The sequence below is a fragment of the Salmo salar genome, chromosome 20 (genome assembly GCF_965601325.2).
Source record: "Salmo salar chromosome 20, fSalSal1, whole genome shotgun sequence".
Classification (NCBI taxonomy): domain Eukaryota; kingdom Metazoa; phylum Chordata; class Actinopteri; order Salmoniformes; family Salmonidae; genus Salmo; species Salmo salar.
This window is the reverse complement of record NC_138310.1, coordinates 95,117,202-95,137,420: the sequence shown is the minus strand read 5'-3', so window position 1 is coordinate 95,137,420 and position 20,219 is coordinate 95,117,202. Positions and strand designations below refer to the sequence as shown.

Here is a 20,219-nt window from a genome sequence, read left to right as displayed (position 1 = left end):
AAACACATGGTTTCTGCAGTGGTCAGCTCCATCCTGTTCCAGATTTACCACAGCTGGAATAAACACATGGTTTCTGCAGTGGTCAACTCCATCCTGTCCCAGATTTACCACAGCTGGAATAAACACATGGTTTCTGCAGTGGTCAACTCCATCCTGTCCCAGATTTACCACAGCTGGAATAAACACATGGTTTCTGCAGTGGTCAACTCCATCCTGTCCCAGATTTACCACAGCTGGAATAAACACATGGTTTCTGCAGTGGTCAGCTCCATCCTGTCCCAGATTTACCACAGCTGGAATAAACACATGGTTTCTGCAGTGGTCAGCTCCATCCTGTTCCAGATTTACCACATCTGGAATAAACACATGGTTTCTGCAGTGGTCAGCTCCATCCTGTCCCAGATTTACCACAGCTGGAATAAACACATGGTTTCTGCGGAATGACCTTTGCTTCCCTCCAGGCCTGAGGGCACACACTTTCTAGTAGGCTTAAATAGAAGATATGGTAAATAGGAGTGGCAATATCGTCCCCTATTATCATCAGTAAAGTTGTCGGACCCCAGTGGCTTGTCATTGTTGATAGACAACAATAATTGTTACACCTCTTCCACACTTACAATACTTACAATAATTACAATACTTGTCTTTCATAACTTGTTCTGATACACTTGGATGTGTAGTGTCAGCGTTCGTTGCTGGCATGTCATGCCTAAGTTTGCTTGTCTTGCCAATGAAAAATACATTAAAGTTGTTGGCAATATCACTTGGTTTTGTGATGAACGAGCCATCCGAGTTTGCTTTTTTCACAAAAATGTATTTTAAGGTGCTCTGAAGCTTTATACTATAATGTTTTATATAATTTATCTTTGTTTCATAGTGTAGTTTCTTCTTTTTATTCAGTTTAGTCACATGATTTCTTAATTTTCAGTACGTTTGCCAATCGGTTGTGCTGCCAGGCTTATTTCCCGTTCCTTTAGCCTCATCCCTCTCAACCATACAATGTTTCAATTCCTCATCAATCCACGGGGATTTGACCGTTTTACAGTAATTTTACAAATACTGCTTTCAAGCTAATTTCTGCAGAATTAGTAAAGATGTGATCAATACATGTTGATGATTTCATTCCAGTGCTGTTTGTAACTACCCTGGTAGGTTGACTGATAACCTGAACCAGGTTGTAGACACTAGTTACAGTTTGAAGCTTCTTCAGTGGGCAGCTTGATGAAAGCCAGTCAATATTTAAATCACCCAGAAAATATACCTCTCTGTTGATATCACATACATTATCAAGCATTTCACACATTTCACACATTTTATCCAGATACTGACTGGTGGCACTTGGTGGTCTATAGCAGCTTCCCACCAGAATGGGCTTTAGGTGAGGCAGATGAACCTGTAGCCATATTACTTCAACAGTATTTAACATTATCCAGATACTGACTGTTAGCACTTGGTGGTCTATAGCAGCTTCCCACCAGAATGGGTTTCAGGTGAGGCAGATGAACCTGTAGCCATATTACTTCAACAGTATTTAACATGAGATCCTCTCTAATCTTTACAGGAATGTGGTTCTGAATATAAACAGCAACACCTCCACCATTGGCATTTCTGTATTTTCTGTAAATGTTATAACCTTGTATTGCTACCACTGTATCATCAAAGGTATTATCTAAGTGAGTTTCAGAGATATTCAGACTATGAATGTCATCTGTTACTAGCAAGTGATTGATTTCATGAACCTTGTTTCTTAAGCTACATATGTTAGCGTGGGCTACTTTTGAGCATTTTTCTTCTGGGATGCACACAGTGGATTTCCTCCTAGGGTATACTGGCTCAGCACTAACTGTATAAATCTGGTTCATAGGAAATTATTACTGCATATAATAGCTATAGGATCAGCAGAGTCATTCAGGGCAGTTAGAGGGACATAAATTAGGCTACTTTTAACAATGCCCCTGATGCCCCTGGTGCCCCTGATGCCCCTGATGCCCCTGGTGCCCCTGATGCCCCTGGTGTAATGTACATTTGCTAAAGCAGTATGACAACTCTGTGTCACAATGGTAGGGATTAACTGAGCTGGGCTTGGGTCATTGATAAGTCATTGTCTCAACGCAGCCTTATAGTGCTGTGAAAGGATCCAGGAGCCCACAGGATTTGGGTGGATACCATCCTCCTTATAAAACCTGTTTTGTCTCCAAAAGGCATCGAAATTGTCAACAAAAGTTACACCCACTGAGCTGCAATAATCACGTAGCCAGTTGTGAAGAGAAAGAATCCTGCTAAAGTGTTCAATGCCACGATTCAGAGAGGCTGGCTTGTTTATACTGATCCCCAGTCAGACTGACTCAAGTGTCTCCAGAAGTGGATGTGATGTCATTGATACACGAAGGCTTGTTTGTACTGATCCCCAGTCAGACTGAATCTAGTGTAGTAAAGCCCCCTTTACTGGCTCAAATAGTCGACCAATCAGTCTGTTAACAACCCTTGGTAAACTTTTGGATAAAAAAATGTGTTTGACCAGATACAATGCTATTTCACTGTATTGTCAACAGACTTTCAGCATGCTTATAGGGTAGGACATTCAACAAGTACAGCACTTACACAAATGACTGATGATTGGCTGAGGAGAAATTGATGATCAAAAAATAGTTGGTTGTTTTGTGCGGCTTTTGACATTATCGATCATAGTCTGCTGCTGGAAAAACCTATGTGTTATGGCTTTACACCCCCTGCTATAATGTGACTCACCACCTGGATTCTGTCTTATGTAGCAACATTTGAATTTCTGTTTTTTTACATTGGCTAAAGTAGAGATTCATTGCTACAAAATTGTATATCATACACTGCATTTCAGGAAACAATGGGAAAGTAATTCTGCTTTGAAAGTTGATCAACTTGTAAACTCACTTTTGAGAAAATGGCCTATGAATGTTTTGGTACCTACTGGAGAGCCCTTCTTTGTCTACACCTATTCAGACTTAGCCCCAACCATCTCCTTAAGAGTTAATCCGTGCGTTCTGTAATAACTCGGACCATTTTATTCCCCCTAGCAGAGCTGGTTAGGCCGTTTTCATGTTATCCGGAGTGTTGGTGACTAACTGCTGGCAGCAATTGAATTATGCTTTGTTGCCGATGTTTACTGACACCGGACATATTCAACGGGTGTTGAGCGTTCAAAAATGCATCAGTTATTCTGCGCTCTGGCAAACTAAAATGAGAGTCTTTTGTTAAGAAATGTAGCTAGATAAATAGATAAACTAGATAAACAATGAATCCCAACGCATGACGTAACGTTAACTAGCTAGCTAAAAGTACAGTAACTTGAAATGAAAATACTTTGTCAAAATTAGAGTGGAGTCTTTTGTTAAGACATGTAGCTAGCTAGCTAAACAATGGACCATAATCACATCTCATGACGTTACTACCCTGCATGAATCTGCAGGTAGCTAACCAACCAGGTTCTACGGCTATAACTAGTCAAGCAAATGTGTCTGAAATATGAAGAATGAGATCATACACATAACATTAGCTAGCGACCCAGCCAGCTAACGTTAGCTAGCTAACAGTACACTTGAAATGAAACCACTTTCTGTCAAAATTAGAAATGTGTAATATCTGAAAATGTAGCTAGCTAGACTCTCTTACCCATGGTCTGAAATCGGAGTAGATAGCCAGAGCGAATTTACCAGCTAATACGTCTATCAACAGTTGCAGTGACATTCTATTGAAATGGATACTTGCATGGAGTCTTTTGTTTAGACATGTAGCTAGCTAAACAATGGACCATAATCACAACTACCCAGCCAGCTAACGTTAGCTAGCTAGACTATCTTAACAGTATACATCATTATTGAACACGTCTCCTGTCTGATGCCGTGCATGGTTGCCCTTAGTTTGACAATGTAATCCAGACTGGTGTTTTCTCCATCCCTTTAGCTATCATACTCTAATTCCACTGATTTCAAAATTCGGTCGTCCAGAAAGTGGAGATCATACACATAATGTTGGCTAGCGAGCCAGCCAGCTAACGTTAGCTAGCTAACAGTACACTTTAACTTGATGTTAGGTTTATGCAGTTTTACTGCGGGGTAAAACATTTTTAAAAGCTGACTTTGACACGATTACCTTGACATCCTGACCAGCTCCAATAGACAGATGCATGTACACATATAGCATTCTATATGGCAGACCAATCCAAACTCATCTCTCGGCATGTCCATGCCACTCATTATCTCATCCAATCATGGCTACCGGGAAGGTTGCTCACTTTTTCTGTGGCTAAACCAAGTAGGCTCGTAATTTAACAATTGTATTTGTATTTACAGATGGCATACACATTTGTTATTAATGCACATGAAAGTTCACATGTTCCAGAAAGCATTTCTGCCAAAAAAAACAGTTTAGATTCAAACGGTTGTCCTGTGAAGTAGTGGCCCACGACATACACCTAGTTTCCTGAAATTGGTCACAAATGACTGATGATTGGCTGAGAGAAATTGATGATAAAACGATTACAAGTTTGATATTAAGGCACATGAAAGTTCACATGTTCGAGAAGGCATGTCTGCCAAAAAACGCATTTGATTAAAAAAATTTTTTACTTTCAAACAGCTTTCCTGTGAAGTCATGACTTGCGACATTCGCCTAGTTTCCTGAATCAGGTCTCATATTGTGGATAAAGAGTTACCTGTCTAACAGAACATGGAGGGTGTTCTTTAATGGAAGCCTCTCCAACATAATCCAGGTAGAATCAGTAATTCCCCAGGGCAGCTGTCTAGGCCCATTACTTTTTTCAATCTTTACTAATGTAAGGGAATACCCCCCTGAAATGGACAAAAATTAATGGGATCTTATTGGCACCGTACGAAACATATACACGATGTACAATACCACTCAAATGGACGTCGTTTCATTCAAAACTGATTGCAAATGTCATATGACAAATGCCAAGTGTCACACAGCAAAAATCCAATAGATGGCGAGCGTGCTCCACGGTAAATTTTCATATTGCAAATGCACATCAAGTCAAGACCCAAGGGTAAAATTTTGAAAATGTGAAAAAAAAAAGAAAAACTTATCACCCCCTTAAAAAGATTTCTGGACCGTTTTTCGAAATTCTTTCGTTTTTTTGACAATTATACATGTATAAGAACTGTATGAACATACTTTTGTCATATTTTATTGTCATATTTTTTTTAATTGTCCATAAGGCATATGTTTTGTCCATTTGCAATATGATTTCATAGGAAGTCAAAAGTCGAAGTCAAAAGTCAGTGAACCATTGTCAAATGCCATAAGAAATGTTCAAATGCAATATGAAAGTATTTAAAATCACAGAAATCTCGCAGAGCTCTAAAACCTGCAACTGGATCTGTAACTTTTTGGGAAAAAACCCCCACATTTTTTTGAACATCACCAATTGTACATTTTACGATTTCTCTTAATTTACGATAGATAAATGGCTGGTTCTTTTTTTCCTGACACCGTAGGTTCATGTACTTTGACGTGAAGCAGTCAAATTAGCACTCTATTTTCGTTTTTGACCTTTAATCCCTGAAAAATGGCCTTAACTCAAAAAGCGTTGAGGCCTCGACACCATCTTGTTTCGGAGCTAACAGCCCATTAGTCCAAACCTATGCGCACCAAGTTTCGCCTTCAAAGTATTTTCTGTTTCGGAGAAATGGCCATGTCGTGATTGGTGATGTTTTGTACATTTGCAATAAGATTCCATTCGCCATCTGGTGGAATTTACCGGGACAGAGGAAAAATGACCAAAATTTGAACATTTTATAAAACGGAAACCGAATGTCCGAGAGACTTCGTTCGATGACTTCCTGGAAGATCTGGCCCCGGTGCACGGCCCGCCGCCGTCGGCGAATTTTACAAACATTCGCGAACATCTAGTAAGGGACCGTACATTTGCAATATGGAGTTTCTCATCAATCACACAGCAAATGCCAAAATGTGCCCTTCATGTATGACATGCCACTGGCTTGGGGTAAATCCTTTGTGTCTATGTATGCAGATGACTCAACACTATACATGTCAGCTACTACAGTCACTGAAATGACTGCAACACTTAACAAAGAGCTGCAGTTAGTTTCAGAGTGGGTGGCACGGAATAAGATAGTCCTAAATATTTCTAAAACATAAAGCATTGTATTTGGGACAAATCATTCACTAAACCTTAAACCTCAACTAAATCTTGTAATGAATAATGTGGAAATTGAGCAAGTTGAGGTGACTAAACTGCTTGGCGTAACCCTGGATTGTAAACTGTCCTGGTCAAAACATATTGATACAACAGTAGCTAAGATGGGGAGAAGTCTGTCCATAATAAAGTGCAGCTCTACTTTCTTAACAACACTATCAACAAGGCAGGTCCTACAGGCCCTAGTTTTGTTGCACCTGGACTTCTTTTCAGTAGTGTGGTATGGTGCTACAAAGAGGAAAATTGCAATTGGCTCAGAATAGGGCAGCACGGCTGGCCCTTGGATGTACACAGAGTGCTAATATTAATCATATGCATGTCAATCTCTCCTGGCTCAAAGTGGTGGAGAGATTGACTTCATCACTACTTGTATTTATGAGAGGTATTGACATGTCAGTTTGAACTGCTGGTGCACAGCTTGGACACCCATGCATACCCCACAAGACATGCCACCAGAGGTCTGTTTAACCTGTTGGGTCTAGGGGGCAGCATTTGCACGTCTGGATAAAAAAAATGTACCCGATTTAATCTGGTTACTAATCCTACCCAGTAACTAGAATATGCATATACTTATTATATATGGATAGAAAACACTCTAAAGTTTCCAAAACTGTTTGAATGGTGTCTGTGAGTATAACAGAACTCATTTGGCAGGCAAAACCCTGAGACAAGTGGATACCTGATGTGTTGTATTGACTTTAAACCTATCCCATTGAAAAACACAGGGGTTTAGGAATATTTTGGCACTTCCTATTGCTTCCACTAGATGTCACCAGCCTTTACAAAGTGTTTTGAGTCTTCTGGAGGGAGATCTGACCGAACAAGAGCCATGGAACGATGATGGCCCATTAGACACCTTGCGCGCGAGTTCATGTTGGGTACCCTCGTTCCAATACGTTATAAAAGAGTATGCATTCGTCCACCTTGAATATTATTCATGTTCTGGTTAAAAAAGGCCCTAATGATTTATGCTATACAACGTTTGACATGTTTGAACGAACGGAAATATATTTTTTCCCCTCGTTCATGACGAGAAGTCCGGCTGGCTTACATCATGTGCTAACGAGACGGAGATTTTTGGACATAAATGATGAGCTTTTTTGAACAAAACTACATTCGTTATGGACCTGTGATACCTGGAAGTGACATCTGATGAAGAGAATCAAAGGTAATGGATTATTTACATAGTATTTTCGATTTTAGATCTCCCCAACATGACGTCTAGTCTGTATCGCAACGCGTATTTTTCTGGGCGCAGTGCTCAGATTATTGCAAAGTGTGATTTCCCAGTAAGGTTATTTTTAAATCTGGCAAGTTGATTGCGTTCAAGAGATGTAAATCTATAATTCTTTAAATGACAATATAATATTTTACCAATGTTTTCTAATTTTAATTATTTAATTTGTTACGCTGACTTGACTGCCGGTTATTGGAGGGAAACGATTTCCTCAACATCAATGCCATAGTAAAACGCTGTTTTTGGATATAAATATGAACTTGATAGAACTAAAAATGCATGCATTGTCTAACATAATGTCCTAGGAGTGTCATCTGATGGAGATTGTAAAAGGTTAGTGCATCATTTTAGCTGGTTTTATGGTTTTGGTGACCCTGTCTTTGACTTGACAAAACATTACACACAACTCTTGTAAATGTACTGTCCTAACATACTCTAAATTTATGCTTTCGCCGTAAAACCTTTTTGAAATCGTAAAACGTGGTTAGATTAAGGAGATGTTTATCTTTCAAATGGTGTAACATAGTTGTATTTTTGAAAAATTTGAATTTTGACATTTATTTGGATTCAAATTTGCCGCTCTTGAAATGCACCTGCTGTTGATGGAGTGCACCACGGGTGGCACGCTAGCGTCCCACCTAGCCCCAAGAGGTTAAACTACTGGCACACAGCTTGGGCACCTATCCGTACCCCACAAGACATGCCACCAGAGGTCTCTTCACAGTCCCCAAGTCCAGAACAGACTATGGGAGGAGCACAGTACTACATAGAGCCATGACTACATGGAACTCTATTCCACATTAAGTAATTTATGCAAGCAGTAAAATTAGATTAATAAAAACAGATAAAAATACACCTTATGGAACAGTGGGGACTGTGAAGCAACACAAACATAGGCACAGACACATGCATACACACACACACAATACCATACGCACTATACCCACACGTACACATGGATTTTGTGCTGTAGATATGTGGTAGTGTTGGCGTAGGGGCCTGAGGGCACACAGTGTGTTGTGAAATATGTAACTGTATTGTCATGTTTTTTATAATGGTATAAACTGCCTTAATATTGCTGGACCCCAAGAAGAGTAGCTGCTGCCAGTCTGACTGGGGATCAGTATAAACAAGTCTTCCTGTATCAATCCTCATCGATAGTCAAGACTCCATTAAAATGACATGAAGACGCACACCCAGGACAAATTACAACAGTATTTCACCTTTCAGTCGGAGGTGTAGCTCTCGTACCACCTTGATGTGCCAAGAGAGTAATGACAGCTGAGCTCTGTCTCACCAATGTCTCATACGATGCTCACTGTGCTGCAAGGGAGGAGAGGAGAGGAAAGGAGAGGAGAGGAGAGGAGAGGAGAGGAGAGGAGAGGAGAGGAGAGGAGAGGAGAGGAGAGGAGAGGAGAGGAGAGGAGAGGAGAGGAGAGGAGAGGAGAGGGATGTTGATGTTGTCGTTACCATGGGTTTGACGGGTGGGAACTGTGCTTCCAGATGACTGATTAAGGTGACATTATAAAACTGCAAAATCATCAAATTATTACCGGAACCACACAGTGAACGTCAATCTGTTAGTGGTACTAAGGGGAGGCTGGTGGTATCATGCCAATCTGTTAGTGGTACTAAGGGGAGGCTGGTGGTATCATGCCAATCTGTTAGTGGTACTAAGGGGAGGCTGGTGGTATCATGTCAATCTGTTAGTGGTACTAAGGGGAGGCTGGTGGTATCATGTCAATCTGTTAGTGGTACTAAGGGGAGGCTGGTGGTATCATGTCAATCTGTTAGTGGTACTAAGGGGAGGCTGGTGGTATCATGCCAATCTGTTAGTGGAACTAAGGGGAGGCTGGTGGTATCATGTCAATCTGTTAGTGGTACTAAGGGGAGGCTGGTGGTATCATGTCAATCTGTTAGTGGTACTAAGGGGAGGCTGGTGGTATCATGCCAATCTGTTAGTGGTACTAAGGGGAGGCTGGTGGTATCATGCCAATCTGTTAGTGGTACTAAGGGGAGGCTGGTGGTATCATGCCAATCTGTTAGTGGTACTAAGGGGAGGCTGGTGGTATCATGCCAATCTGTTAGTGGTACTAAGGGGAGGCTGGTGGTATCATGCCAATCTGTTAGTGGTACTAAGGGGAGGCTGGTGGTATCATGCCAATCTGTTAGTGGTACTAAGGGGAGGATGGTTTTCTATCCACATATTCTCTGATAAAGCTCTCTGTGTTTCCAGCATATGGCTCATCGTCATTTGTTCCATCTTTTTCAAAGCCTTGAATTCATAGGCCTCAGCAGTGAGCTAGATCTTTAGTTATACTGTATTTATCCAGTTATTTATCTCTTTTGTGTTTTTCTGAGTTGGGACAGGACAACATTTCTGCTCTTCCACTACGTCCCAAATGGGCACCCTGTTCCCTACATGGTGCACCCTATTCCCTACATAGTGCACACTATTCCATACACAGTAAACACTATTCCCTACATAGTGCACCCTATTCCCTACATAGTGCACTATGTCCTTAAGGAAAATATGACTGGAACTCACTCCCAGCACCGCTAGCTAGCTGCTTTTAGTAACCCCACTTGATGCTGTGGATTAATGGCCATTGAGCTAGGTGGAGAGCACTCTACTTCCCAGCTAATGCCCAGCATAGGCCTGCAGCGTGTTGTGCCCTGTTTTACGTAGGAAGGACCAGAAAAGTGCAGAACAAATGTTTAGATTTAGATCCATTTATTTGCCACCACCCCCCCCACACACCAGCATATCAGCTCCAGATAATTTACATTTTGGAAATCGGTTCCTAAATATTCCCATGCATAATAGAGAGTCATGCACTGAGTTTACAAAACATTAGAAACACCTGTTCTTTCCATGACATAACAGACCAGGTGAAACTCAATATTTGGAAGGTGTTCCTAATGTTTTGTATACTCAGTGTACACTACATGGTCAAAAGTATGTGGACACCTGCTCGTACAATATCTCATTCCAAAATCATGGGCATTAATATGGAGTTGGTCCCCCCCTTTACTACAAGAACAGCCTCCACTCTTCTGGGAAGGATTTCCACTAGATGTTGGAACATTGCTGCAAGGACTTGCTTCCATTCAGCCACAAGAGCATTAGTGAGGTCGGGACACTGATGTTGGGCGATTAGGCCCTGGCTCACAGTCAGTGTTCCAATTCATCCCAAAGGTGTTCGATGGGGTTGAGGTCAGTGATCTGTGCAAGCCAGTCAAGTTCTTCCATACCAATCTCAACAAACCATTTCTGTATGGACCTCACTTTGTGCACGGGGGCATTGTCATGCTGAAACAGGAAATAGCCTTTCCCAAACTGTTGCCACAAAGTTGGAAGCACAGAATCATCTAGAATGTCATTGTATGCTGTAGTGTTAAGATTTCCCTTCACTGGAACTAAGGGGCCCGAACCATGAAAAACAGCCCCAGACCATTATTCCTCCTCCACCAAACTTTACAGTTGGCACTATGCATTGGGGCAGGTAGGGTTCTCCTGGCTTCCCCCAAACCCAGATTTGCCCGTCGGAATGCCGGAAGGTGAAGCGTGATTCATCATTCCAGAGAACTCACATCTGTAGCCATGAAGTGCTTTGAAAGGCTGCTCATGGCTCACATCAAGACCATCATCCTGGAAACCCTTGACCCACTCCAATTCGCATACTGCCCCAACAGATCCACAGATGATGCAATGTCTATTGCACTCCACACTGCCCTTACCCACCTGGACAAAAGAAACACCTATGTGAGAATGCTGTTCATTGACCACAGCTCAGCGTTCAACATCATTGCAACAACACATCTGCCACGCTGATCCTCAACACTGGGGCCAGTGATGTACTGACCTCCTCCCTATAGGCTGTCTCGTCGTTGTCGGTGATCAGGCCTACCCCTGTTGTGTCATCTGCAAACTTAATGATGATGTTGGAGTCGTGCCTGGCCGTGCAGTCATGAGTGAACAGGGAGTACAGGAGGGGACTGAGCACGTACCCCTGAGGGGCCCCTGTGTTGAGGATCAGTGCGTTGGATGTGTTGTTACCTACCTTCACCACCTGGGGGCGACCCGTCAGGATGTCCAGGATACAGTTGCAGAGGGAGGTGTTTAGTCCCAGGGTCCTTAGCTTGGTGATGAGCTTTGAGGGTACTATGGTGTTAAACTCTGAGCTGTAGTCAATCAATAGCATTCTCACATAGGTGTTCCCTTTGTCCACCTTGAAAGGGCAGTGTGGAGTGCGAAAGAGATTGCATCATCTGTGGATCTGTTGGGAGGGTATGCAAATTGGAGTGGGTCTAGGGTTTCTGGGATAATGGTGTTGATATGGGCCATGACCAGCCTTTCAAAGCACTTCATGGCTACAGACGTGAGTGCTACGGGTCTGTAGTCATTTAGGCAGGTTACCTTAGTGTTCTTGGGCACAGGGACTATGGTGGTCTGCTTGAAACATGTTGGTATTACAGACTCAGACAGGGAGAGTTTGAAAATGTCAGTGAAGACACTTGCCAGTTGGTCAGCGCATGCTCGGAGTACACGTCCTGGTAATCCGTCTGGCCCTGCGGCCTTGTGAATGTTGACCTGTTTAAAGGTCTTACTCACATCGGCTGCGGAGAGCGTGATCACACAATCATCCAGAACAGCTGATGCTCTCATGCATGCCTCAGTGTTGCTTGCCTCAAAGCGAGCATAGAAGTAATTTAGCTCGTCTGGTGGGCTCGTGTCACTGTGCAGCTCTTGGCTGTGCTTCCCTTTGTAGTCTGTAATAGTTTGCAAGTCCTGCCACATCCGATGAGCATCGGAGCTGTTGTAGTATGATTTGATCTTAGTCTTGTATTGAAGCTTTGCCTGTTTGACGGTTCGTCAGAAGGCATAGCGGGATTTCTTGTAAGCTTCCGGGTTAGAGTCCTGCTCCTTGAAGGTGGCAGCTCTACCTTTATCTCAGTGCAGATGTTGCCTGTAATCCCTGGCTTCTGGATGGGGTATGTACGTACAGTCACTGTGGGGACGACGTCATCGATGCACTTATTGTTAAAGCCAGTGACTGATGTGGTATACTCCTCAATGCCATTGGAAGAATCCCGGAACATATTCCAGTCTGTGCTAGCAAAACAGTCCTGTAGTTTAGCATCTGCTTCATCTGACCACTTCCATATTGAGCAAGTCACTGGTACTTCCTGCTTTAGTTTTTGCTTGTAAGCAGGAATCACGAGGATATAATTATGGTCAGATTTGTCAAATGGAAGGCGAGGGAGAGCTTTGTACGCGTCTCTGTGTGTAGAGTAAAGTTGGTGTAGAGTTCTTTCCCTCTGGTTGCACATTTTACATGCTGGTAGAAATGAGGTAAAACTGATTTAAGTTCCCTGCATTAAAGTCCCTGGCCACTAGGAGCGCCGCCTCTGGATGAGCGTTTTCCTGTTTGCTTATGGCCGTATACAGCTCATTGAGTGCTGTCTTAGTGCCACAGTGAATGATTTAGTGTTGGTGTTACTCCCTCTAAAAACATCTGATTTAGTGTTGGTGTTACTCCCTCTAAAACCATCTGATTTAGTGTTGGTGTTACTCCCTCTAAAACCATCTGATTTAGTGCTGAATGATTTAGTGTTGGTGTTACTCCCTCTAAAACCATCTGATTTAGTGTTGGTGTTACTCCCTCTAAAACCATCTGATTTAGTGTTGGTGTTACTCCCTCTACAATCATCTGATTTAGTGTTGGTGTTACTCCCTCTAAAATCATCTGATTTAGTGCTGAATGATTTGGTGTGGGTTTCTCCAATGTGGCTCTCTTTTATCTTAACTCCTCGTTATCTTCTACATCCTTCAGAGCGTGAAGAGTTTGGGCCGGTGTTCGTCCAGGAACCACATGACGCCATCTTTGCGTTGGACTCGGAGGAGAAGAAAGTTATGATGAGCTGTGAAGCCAGAGGCAACCCTGTACCTGTATACAGGTATGACTCTATCTCTATCTCTAACCCTGTACCTGTACCTGTACCTGCATACAGGTATGACTCTATCTCTATCTCTAACCCTGTACCTGTACCTGCATACAGGTATGACTCTATCTCTATCTCTAACCCTGTACCTGTATACAGGTATGACTCTATCTCTATCTCTATATCTAGCCCTGTGGGCGGTGGCCTCTCTGTCTATATTCATTTTAATTTTAATTGCAACTGGAATAAAGACATTTAAAATGTCATATTATGTTTATGTACAGTGTTGTAATGATGTGCAAATCGTTTCTCTCTCTCTGTCTCTCTCTCTCAATTTTCAATTCAATTCAATTTGCTTTATTGGCATGACGTAACAATGTACATGTTGCCAAAGCTTACTTTGGATATTTACAATATTAAGATAATAAGAATCAAAATTGTCAACGGGACAACAGTAACAACAATAACCAATGGTCAAAATAACCATACATTGGACAATAACAATAAGCATACAGTAGAGGACATGTGCAGGTTGATTGGTCTGTCAGACACTGTCCCTCATCTTATGGCAGGCAGCAATGTAGTGCGCTGCCAACACACAGCTCTCTGCGTCCTCCCCCAACAGGACGGGTAGCCTATTCTCATCAGAGAGGTCTTTGAAACCTTGAATAAGGGTTTCAATTTTGGGGAAATTACACTCTCGAATTGTTTTATATTTTTCACATTTTGTCAGGAAATGCAGCTCCGTCTCAGGTTCTGCTGTTGTGCAGTGGCTGCACAGCCTTTCCTCTACAGGGAGCCAGGTTTTCCTGTGTCTACCCTTCTCAATGGCAAGGCTGTGCTCACTGAGCCTGTACTTTGTCAAGGTTTTTCTAAGGTTTTGATCAGTAACCATGGTCAAATAGTTAGCCAGGGTGTACTGTTGATTTAGGGCCAGATAGCACTGCATATTGCTTTGTGCTTGTGTTTCCCAATAAGCAATGTAGTTTTGTTTTGACTGTGTTGTAATTTGGTTTATTCTGATTGATTGGATGTTCTGGTCCTGAGGCTTCAGTGTGTTAGTAGAACAGGTTAGTGAACTCAGCCCCAGGACCAGCTGGATGAGGGTCCTGAGGCTTCAGTGTGTTAGTAGAACAGGTTTGTGAACTCAGCCCCAGGACCAGCTGGATGAGGGTCCTGAGGCTTCAGTGTGTTAGTAGAACAGGTTTGTGAACTCAGCCCCAGGACCAGCTGGATGGAGGGTCCTGAGGCTTCAGTGTGTTAGTAGAACGCCCCAGGACCAGCTGGATGAGGGTCCTGAGGCTTCAGTGTGTTAGTAGAACAGGTTAGTGAACTCAGCCCCAGGACCAGCTGGATGAGGGTCCTGAGGCTTCAGTGTGTTAGTGGAACAGGTTTGTGAACTCAGCCCCAGGACCAGCTGGATGAGGGTCCTGAGGCTTCAGTGTGTTAGTAGAACAGGTTAGTGAACTCAGCCCCAGGACCAGCTGGATGAGGGTCCTGAGGCTTCAGTGTGTTAGTAGAACAGGTTTGTGAACTCAGCCCCAGGACCAGCTGGATGAGGGGACTCTTTTCTTTGCTCAGCTCTTGGCATTGCAGGGCTTGGTAATGATATGAGAGGGGGTCACTGTATTTTCTGTGTTTCCAAAGCTTAATTGCTCTTTTTTGAGTTTTTATTATTAGTGGATATTGGCCTAATTCTGCCCTGCATGCAGGGTGTGTAGTTTTCCTCTGAACATGTAGGAGAATCTTACAGAACTCTGCAGGCAGGGTTTCAATGGGGTGTTTGTCCCATTTGGTGAAATCTTGTTTTGCAAGTGGACCCCACACCTCGCTGGCATGAAGTGCAATTGGTTCAATGACACATTCAATTCGTTTTAGACCCTAGTTAAAGAATGATGTTATTTTCTTGACAGTTTTGATGCTGCACGTATTGCCAGTTTGATTTAATTATGTCATATGTTTTACCCCCTACACCACTTTCAATAACTTTGTAGAACAGTCCTTTATGCCAAATAGAATCAAATGCTTTTTGGAAGTCGATGAAGCAAGCGTGTATTTTGGTATTATTTTGGTGGACATGTTTATTTATCAGGGTGTGTAGGGTGTAAATATGATCAGTCGTGCGATGTTTGGGTATAAATCCAATTTGGCTTTTACCTAAGACATTGTACTTATTAATTACATTTATAATACTACAGAAAACCTTCCCCAGGTTACTGTTCACACAAATGCCTCTGCAATTGTTAGGGTCAAATTTGTCTCCGTTCTTAAAGATTGGGGTTATGAGTCCTTGATTCCAGATGTCAGGGAAATAACCTACACTCAGGATCAAGTTAAACAGTTGTAATTTAGCCAATTGAAATGTTGCACTCTCTCTCTCTTTATGTCCATCTTTCTCTCTCTCTGTCAATATCTCTGACCATATCTATCTCTTTCTCTCTTTCTCTGTCCATCTATCTCTGTCCATCTCTCTCTGTCTCTCTCTCTCTCTCTGTCTCTCTCTCTCTTCTCCTTTATCTCTCTCTCTCGCTCTCTCTCTCTCGCTCTTTCCATCCTCTCTGTATGTCCATCTCTCTCTCTCCCGCTCTCTGTGTCTCTGTCCATCTCTCTCTCTCTGTCCATCTCTCTCTCTCTCTCTCTCTCTCTCTCTCTCTCTCTCTCTCTCTCTCTCTCGCTCTCTCTGTCCATCTCGCTCTCTCTGTCCATCTCGCTCTCTCTCTCTCTCTCTCTCTCTCTCTCTCTCTCTCTCTCTCTCTCTCTCTGTCTATCTGTCTCTCTCTCTCTCGCTCTCTCTCTCTCTCTCTCTCTCTCTCTCTCTCTGTCTATCTGTCTCTCTCTCGCTCTCTCTCTCTCTCTCTCTCTCTCTCTCCCTCTCTCTCCCTCTCTCTCTCCCTCTCTCTCTCTCCCTCTCTCTCCCTCTCTCTCTCCCTCTCTCTATCTGTCTCTCTCTCTCTCTCCCTCTCTCTCCCTCTCTCTCTCCCTCTCTCTATCTGTCTCTCTCTCTCTCTCTCCCTCTCTCTCTCCCTCTCTCTCTCCCTCTCTCTATCTGTCTCTCTCTCTCTCTCTCCCTCTCTCTCTCCCTCTCTCTCTCCCTCTCTCTATCTGTCTCTCTCTCTCTCTCCCTCTCTCTCTCCCTCTCTCTCTCCCTCTCTCTATCTGTCTCTCTCTCTCTCTCCCTCTCTCTCCCTCTCTCTCTCCCTCTCTCTATCTGTCTCTCTCTCTCTCTCTCCCTCTCTCTCTCCCTCTCTCTCTCCCTCTCTCTATCTGTCTCTCTCTCTCTCTCTCCCTCTCTCTCTCCCTCTCTCTCTCCCTCTCTCTATCTGTCTCTCTCTCTCTCTCCCTCTCTCTCCCTCTCTCTCTCCCTCTCTCTATCTGTCTCTCTCTCTCTCTCTCCCTCTCTCTCTCCCTCTCTCTATCTGTCTCTCTCTCCCTCTCTCTCTCTCTCCCTCTCCCTCTCTCTCTCTCCCTCTCTCTATCTGTCTCTCTCTCTCTCTCTCTCTCTCTCCCTCTCTCTCTCTGTCTCTCTCACTCTGTCTCTCTCTCTCTCCCTCTCTCTCTCTGTCTCTCTCACTCTGTCCATATTCATAAGAATCAGAGCCACAGATTCTACATGTAACCCTTTGGTATCATTGTTTTTGTCTGCAGTTGGTTCATCAATGGAACAGTAGTGGACGTGGAGGCAGATTACCGTTACAGCTTGATCGACGGCAACTTGATAATAGCCAACGCCAGCGAGACGGCAGACTATGGGAGATACCAGTGTAAGGTGGAGAACAGCTACGGGACGGTCCTGAGTCGGGATGCCCTGCTACAGTTTGCCTGTGAGTATCTCTCTCTGATCTCTCCATTTACACATAGTATTATATACAGTATGTTAGACTGAAAGAAAAAACAAAACTGGATTCAAACCTTATCGCGGAAGTATAGTGGAAGATCCTTTATAAAATATAAAGGTAATTTCCGATTAGGTCGACATACTGTATGCAGCGTTTATCGTGAATCCCGTCTCCGTGAAAGCGGTATAAATTGAGCGATGACGCGGATATTTACTACAGATTAAGTCAGGTCCTTAGTCGATGGAACATTTCGAAAATATTCTTTGTTACCATCAGATTCTATCTCTTATAGTGACATTATAATCCCCCCCCCCCCAAAAAAAATCATGAAAAGTACCTCTTCAGCCTCTGAAGTAGCATTACTCAACACAGGCCTTAAGTAGTTTTCAGAATAGTTATGATGAAAATATTAGCAGTAGCCCATCTCTGGCGTTATAAAACATCTTGGTTATTCTCTGCTCTGAGATGATTCTATTTGAATCCCACGTTGTTTAGAAAGGCAGTGCTGTGTTCGGCTCTACAGTGCCTTCAGAAAGTATTCACACCCCTTGACTTTTTCCACATTTTGTTACGATACAGCCTGAATTTACTATGGATTCAATTGAGATTTTTGTCACTGGCCTACACACAGTACCCCATAATGTGGAATTATGTTTTTCAGTTTGTTTACAAATTAATAAAAACATTTTAAACTGAAATGTCTTGAGTCAATAAGTATTCCACCTCTTTGTTATGGCAAGCCTAGAGTAAAAATGTGCTTAACAAGTCACTTAAGTTTCATGGACTCACTCTGTGTGCAATAATATTGCTTAACATGATTTTTGAATGACTACCTCATCTCTGTACCCCCACACATACAACTATCTGTAAGGTCCCTCAGTCGAGCAGTGAATTTCAGACACAGATTCAACCACAAAAACCAGGGAGGTTTTCCAATCCCTCGCAAAGAAGGTCACCTATTGGTAGATGGGTAAACAAAACCAAAAAGAAACTGACATTGAATATCCCTTTGAGCATGGTGAAGTTATTAATTACACTTTGGATGGTGTATCAATGCACCCAGTCACTGCAAAGATACAGGCATCCTTCCTAACTCAGTTGCCGGAGAGGAAGGAAACCGCTCAGGGATTTCACTATGATGATAATTGTCAGGTGCGTCGTAAAAAGTGGACCAAGGCGCAGCGGGTATCATGCTCATCTTCCTTTTTTATTTGGATAAACGTGAACACTAAACAAAACAAGAAAACGAACGACAGTCCTGCAAGACTACACAGCTATACAAAGAAACAACTACCCACCAACACAGTGACAAAAAAAACCCTACTTAAATATGGCCTCCAATTAGAAGCACCGAAGAACAGCTGCTTCCAATTGAAGGCCAAACCAAAACCTGAACATAGAAATAGACTAAATAGACATTCAAACATAGAAATAGACAACATAGAACATTACCCAAAAACCCAAGACACATAAATCAAACACACCCCTGCCACGTCCTGACCATACTACAATAACAAAATGACCCCTTACTGGTCAGGATGTGACAATAATGGTGACTTTAAAACAGTAACAGAGTTTAATGGCTGTGATAGAAAACTGCGGATGGATCAACAACACTGTAGTTACTCCACCATACTAACCTAAATGACAGAGTGAAAACAAGGAAGCTGGTACAGCATATAAATATTCTAAAACATGCCTCCTGTTTGATACTAGGCACTGGAGTAATACTGCAAAAAACATGGGAAAGCAATTAACTTTTTGTCCTGAATACAGTAAAACACATTACTGAGTACCGCTCTCCATATTTTCAACTATAGTGGTGGCTGCGTCATGTTATGGGTATGCTTGTAATCATTACAGACTGGGGAGTTTTTCAGGATGAAAAATAAATGGAATAGAGCTAAGCACCGACAAAATCTTAGAGGAAAACCTGGTTCAATCTGCCTTCCAGCAGACACTGGGAGATTAATTCACCTTTCAGCAGGACAATAACCTCAAACACAAGGACAAATCTACACTGGAGATGCTTACCAATAAGACAGTGAATGTTCCTGAGTGGCCGAGTTACAGTTTGGACTTAAATCTGCTTGAAATACCTGAAAATGGTTGTTGAGCAATGATCAACAACCAATTTGACAGAGCTTGATGTATTTCAAAACAAATAATGTGCAAATATTGCATTATCCAGTTGTGCAATGCTCTTAGAGACCCAGAAAGACTCACAGCTGTAATCACTGCCAAAAGTGCTTCTGCAAGGTATTGACTCAGGATTTTGAATCGTTATGTAAATTTGATATTTCTGTATTTCATTTTCAATAAATTTGCTAACATTTCTAAAAACATGTTTTCACTTTGTCATCATGGGGTATTGTGTGTAGATGGGTAAGAAAAACAGATATTTAATCAATTTTGAATTCAGGCTGTAACACAACAACATGTGCAATAAGTCCAGGGGTATGAATACTTTCTGAAGGCTCTGTAACTGCTGTTTGACTCCTGAATGGGAAGTACCCTTAACTCTGTGCTTAGCTGCCCTGGTAGTGGGGCGATTGGAAGCAGCCTAACACCATGCCTGCATCCCAAACGGCACCCTATTCCCTATATAGTGCACTACTTTAGACCAGGGTTGGCACCCTATTCCCTATATAGTGCACTACTTTTGACCAGAGCCCGTTGGTGAAAGTGTGTAAGAATAGGGTGCCATTTGTGTTGCAGCCACCATCTCTTCCTCCAGTAGTCCTGTGGCCAGGCTCCAAAACATCATCACAAGCCAAGGAAGCATAGCGACCGTGAGGCCAGGGGCGACTGTGCCCCTTTGCTTACAGTTTCCCCAGGAGTGCAGGTCATAAAAGCCTTATTGCCATGCCGACAGGGAGCTTATGTTCCACTATTCTCAGCCAGTGGACTGTTGCTGCTAGAGAATATACAGACTGTGTTGTTATTGGTGTTGTTGTTGTTGTTGTTGTGGTGAAAGGATAAGAGACGG

The 20,219-nt window shown here is 42.7% G+C and overlaps 1 protein-coding gene across 1 annotated transcript in view; it reads left to right on the top strand.

Moving 5' to 3' along the window:
- Window positions 1-20,219, top strand: part of LOC106581589 (contactin-5) — a 483,973-nt gene that overhangs the window by 165,182 nt on the left and 298,572 nt on the right. Inside the window, exons 4-5 of the mRNA XM_082966829.1 lie at window positions 13,286-13,409; window positions 17,040-17,215. Coding sequence (XP_082822955.1) covers window positions 13,286-13,409; window positions 17,040-17,215 — 300 coding nt within the window. The remainder of the gene's footprint in view (window positions 1-13,285; window positions 13,410-17,039; window positions 17,216-20,219) is intronic.